The 4,111-nt window shown below is 31.6% G+C and overlaps 1 protein-coding gene across 1 annotated transcript; it reads right to left on the reverse strand.

Moving 5' to 3' along the window:
• Window positions 1-1,234: 1,234 nt before the first annotated feature.
• LOC113363198 (cAMP-dependent protein kinase catalytic subunit-like) lies at window positions 1,235-3,897 on the reverse strand. Its single transcript, XM_026605683.1, is given in 3 exon segments — window positions 1,235-2,453; window positions 2,456-2,791; window positions 2,794-3,897. Coding segments are annotated over 3 exon segments (1,056 nt in total). The 5' UTR covers window positions 3,401-3,897; the 3' UTR covers window positions 1,235-2,340.
• Between the last annotated feature and the right edge of the window lie 214 nt (window positions 3,898-4,111).

Raw genomic sequence — 4,111 nt, forward strand, 5'->3', positions numbered from 1 at the left:
AAAAACTCAGCTATTTGGTACTTAATAAAATAAAACTACCTATTTCAAAGGTAGCTTTAGATTGAAATAGTTGAACTTATTTCCAAGGTAAAATGGTATCAGCAATCATTGTAAAGTAACTTAAATGGATCTTTTCAACTTTCTTTTTAATTCAAAAGAATATATTGCTCGTAAGTATCATTTTACCCAAAACCCTCATAAATAATGAAAGAAATATAGAATTTAGCCAACAAGTAAACATTACTTGATATTGTTAGGTGCTACTCAAAAAGTAACAAAAAAAAATTGATCAACGCATGATCATCCAGTCACCTGTTTGCACAAGTCCATATCAATGCGATAATAAATAAATTCAATAAATAACTACAGCATCCTTACTTTTATCTCAATAAATAATTGTACATGTATACATAATTTTTTACGCTTACAAATTTTGGTATAATACAATCATTTGAATAATTAAAATTTCAAATACAACAACTAACAATAAAAAATACTTCCACAATCATTAAACAAATGGAACATTTTGCAATATTATATAATTTTTTTTTAATGTATGAAAGATAAAAAAATCTGTATACGCATACATGACTTGCTTGTAACAACATGGCTTATTTGCAAATTATAAATGTTAAGAAAAAAAAAATCATTATGTAATGAATACAGCTTTTTCATTCAATGGTAAAAACATTTTTTAAAGACTAGATTGCACAGTGAACGACATCAATAAATAAAATGTCATATATAAAATTTAAAGAACATCAGGTTTCACAAAAAATAGTGTTAGTATCCAAATATTATAAATTCTCTCTTCCAATTTTTTTTTATAGCGGTTGATCACACACCAATTTTATATTCAAAATAAATGCACTCACGTTACAAAATTTTTTCTTTGCAGCATGTAAGAAACACATTTTCTCAAAACTCAAAAATTATATTTTTGGTGTTTCCTAGCGGTGACAATCATCGCTAAATGTAACAAAATATTGCATAAGTCCCTTCATAAAAAAAGTGCTGACAATCAATACTCAATCAAAACTTAATCAATAAATCAATTTAATGAAAAATAACAATTAATAATAATAATAACAACTAGCCCCAATTCTATGAGACCGTTAATATATACTAAAAACCTAAAGATCCAAGTAAGAGATTTTTGTGTTTATCTTTGATTTATATATATATATATATATATATATATATATATATATATATAACCAATTATATCTTGCTGGATTACAACATAAAGCCGTGATGATAGTTTTTTTTGCATCAACTCGATGCAGAGTTTTCGAGAATATAAAATATTGATGCATTATCCGATGTTCAGAAATACAGGCATGCATTAAAGGATACAAATTTACTTAAAATTTTCGTTTGTTAACATAAATAAAGTGATCATAAAGTTTTGAATATATGCCGGAAATATATCACAGTATACATATCAAAATGATATTGGGAGCCCTATTCACTATGCAGAAAGTTGATGCAAAGCTATTAAGGGATAGAACACAGCTTTACTATTTTCCATCTAGAGAAATTTTCATACCAATTTTTTGTTTTTTTATATAACTAGCACTACTATGAAAAAGCAATTTTTGATTTCCATGATAAAACGACTACACAACAAATAAAATGGTATACACATTTATATATCTATATGTATAGGTGGATGTAATGTATTTATATTAATAAGAAAAACTCATATACAGGTAGTACACATTAAATGCACCGCATTGATATCTTTCTGAATATTTAAAACAACATTAAAAAATAAGATTAATTAATAGTTATTAAACTTGATTCATATATCGATATTATTTTGCATAATTTATAACTGAAGAATTCAACAATGCTGAATATGAGCTACCTGTAAATGCCACTCAAATTTATCATATAAATTTGAATGAATTGTATATCTGTGTCTGCGTGTCCATGTAAATGTGAATGTTTACTTTAAAACTGTTTTAGTAATTTAATACCTATATCTTGTTTAAATATTTCTTACTATACAGTATGCCTACACACATATGCGCATCATATACACATATATACATGTGCATACATATTACTAATGATCATGATTCTCTTGTAAATAAGCGATTAACACACAATTATATTTATGTAACGAGAGAGGGGGTTTCGACTCCTATTTATGAAAAAACATTAGCATGTGTGTATTTTCACAATAAATGTTCTCTTTGTTTTGGTAAAGGGGGCTCAGAGGAGAGTCTTTTTCGCTTTTTATTTTAAATACTTTCAACTTTTCACAAGAAATATGACCAACATAAAAACTGCAATTAACTCATTTCCAAAATGAAAGACAAAAACATGAAGCATTCAGAATTCGGCAAATTCTTTGGCGCACTTCTCGGTGCTGGAGATACGCAGCGCCTCCTCTTCGTAATCGTCGAAATTGCTAGTGTCGCCTGCACCCTTGCATCGAGGAATAAAGGTGCTTCTATTTTCTTCTGGAATACTGCAATCCAATCAGTTGAAGCAAACCATTTATGCCCCTTGATATCGTTTACGCCCGCTTTCAAGTTGCCATAGCGTTTTGTCAGATCTACTTGCAGCAAATTTCGTAACAGATCCTTGAGATCTGAGCCAAAATGAGAAGGAAAACGAACTTTGCCAGAAACAATCTTCTCGTAGATTTGGATCGGTTGGTCGGCAAAGAACGGCGGATAACCAGCCGCCATTTCGTAAACTAAGACTCCTAATGCCCACCAATCAACCGCTTTATTATACCCCTTGCTCAAAATTATTTCTGGGGCTAAATATTCAGGGTTCCACACAATGTCCAAGTGCGACCCTTAACTCGTTTTGCAAAACCAAAATCAGTGACTTTCAAATAGCCCTGAGAATCGATCAACAAGTTCTCGGGCTTAAGATCTCGGTAGATCAAATCTAGATAATGTAAGTATTCAAACGCTAATACTATTTGAGCAGCATAGAATCGTGAATGTGGTTCGCTAAACCTACCAACTTTTCGCAAGTGGGAAAACATTTCTCCACCGGGAACATATTCTAATACCATGTAGAGATTTGAATTGTCTTTGAAGTGGAATTTCAAGCTGACCAGAAAAGGAAAGCTAATGGCTTGTAGAATGCGTTTTTCGTTCAAGGTATGCTCGACTTGCTTCAGTTTGACAACCTTTTGTTTATCTAAAATTTTCATTGCATAATATTCCTTGGTCGGTTTGTGCTGGACAATCATGACCCTGCCAAAGGATCCAGTACCCAATGTTTTAATTCGTTCGAAATCGTCCAAAGCCGCCGTGTTCGTTGGATTTTTCTTCCATTTGTCTTCAAATTCTTCTTTGGCTTGATCGAGAAACTCTTTGACGCTTTCGGCAGCGTCCACCTTTTTGTTGGCCGAAGTGGCATTATTGCCCATGATCGTGCCTTTTAATGCTTCCAGGGCTCCGAACGAATCGCAAAGGCAATTAATTTATACTATATATTATAACCGACTACCTTTTGAAGTCTGATGTCACGGCCCTTGGCGTAATGTCCAAAGCTGTCACTGTCGATCAGCAAGCCATCTCTCCTATAAAAACAGACATTGCGAATGTCTAGAGCATTTCAATACTGACTTAATTTTATCGAACTACTGTTAGTTTACACAAAAAACTCGGCCGATGACACAAAGATGAGAGCTTATGTAAAATAAATAATTATCGAATCTGTCACAAACACCGAAAACTATCCGACGCGAATTTTACTGACACGCACGCATATTAATACATTCGTAAACTAATCATTGCGCCAATTATCTTGTTTTTAAAGACTCCGTAAAACACCTAAATTCTTCACTATTTTTTAACACAAGTTACACGGCGGCCATGTTATCATTCGCACAAAACCAATAATGACGGCGAACAGTCGTGCCAACCGATGAGAAACAGCGCAAATATTCAAAAACAAAAAATTGCAAAGTTATCACGAACTAGGTTTGAAGATATAATTAGAGGCGAACTAGAACATTTAATATATATTAATTTATAGAAAAAATGCAATCATATTGATAAAAAAAATTATAACTTTGTTTATGAAAATTGTTTACGTAACTTTTTAAAATATGAAAAAACTGTTAATAAGAATAAAC

Source organism: Ctenocephalides felis, unplaced genomic scaffold (genome assembly GCF_003426905.1).
Source record: "Ctenocephalides felis isolate EL2017-DRISC unplaced genomic scaffold, ASM342690v1 CF-g0.4_SCAFFOLD_00845, whole genome shotgun sequence".
Taxonomy (NCBI): domain Eukaryota; kingdom Metazoa; phylum Arthropoda; class Insecta; order Siphonaptera; family Pulicidae; genus Ctenocephalides; species Ctenocephalides felis.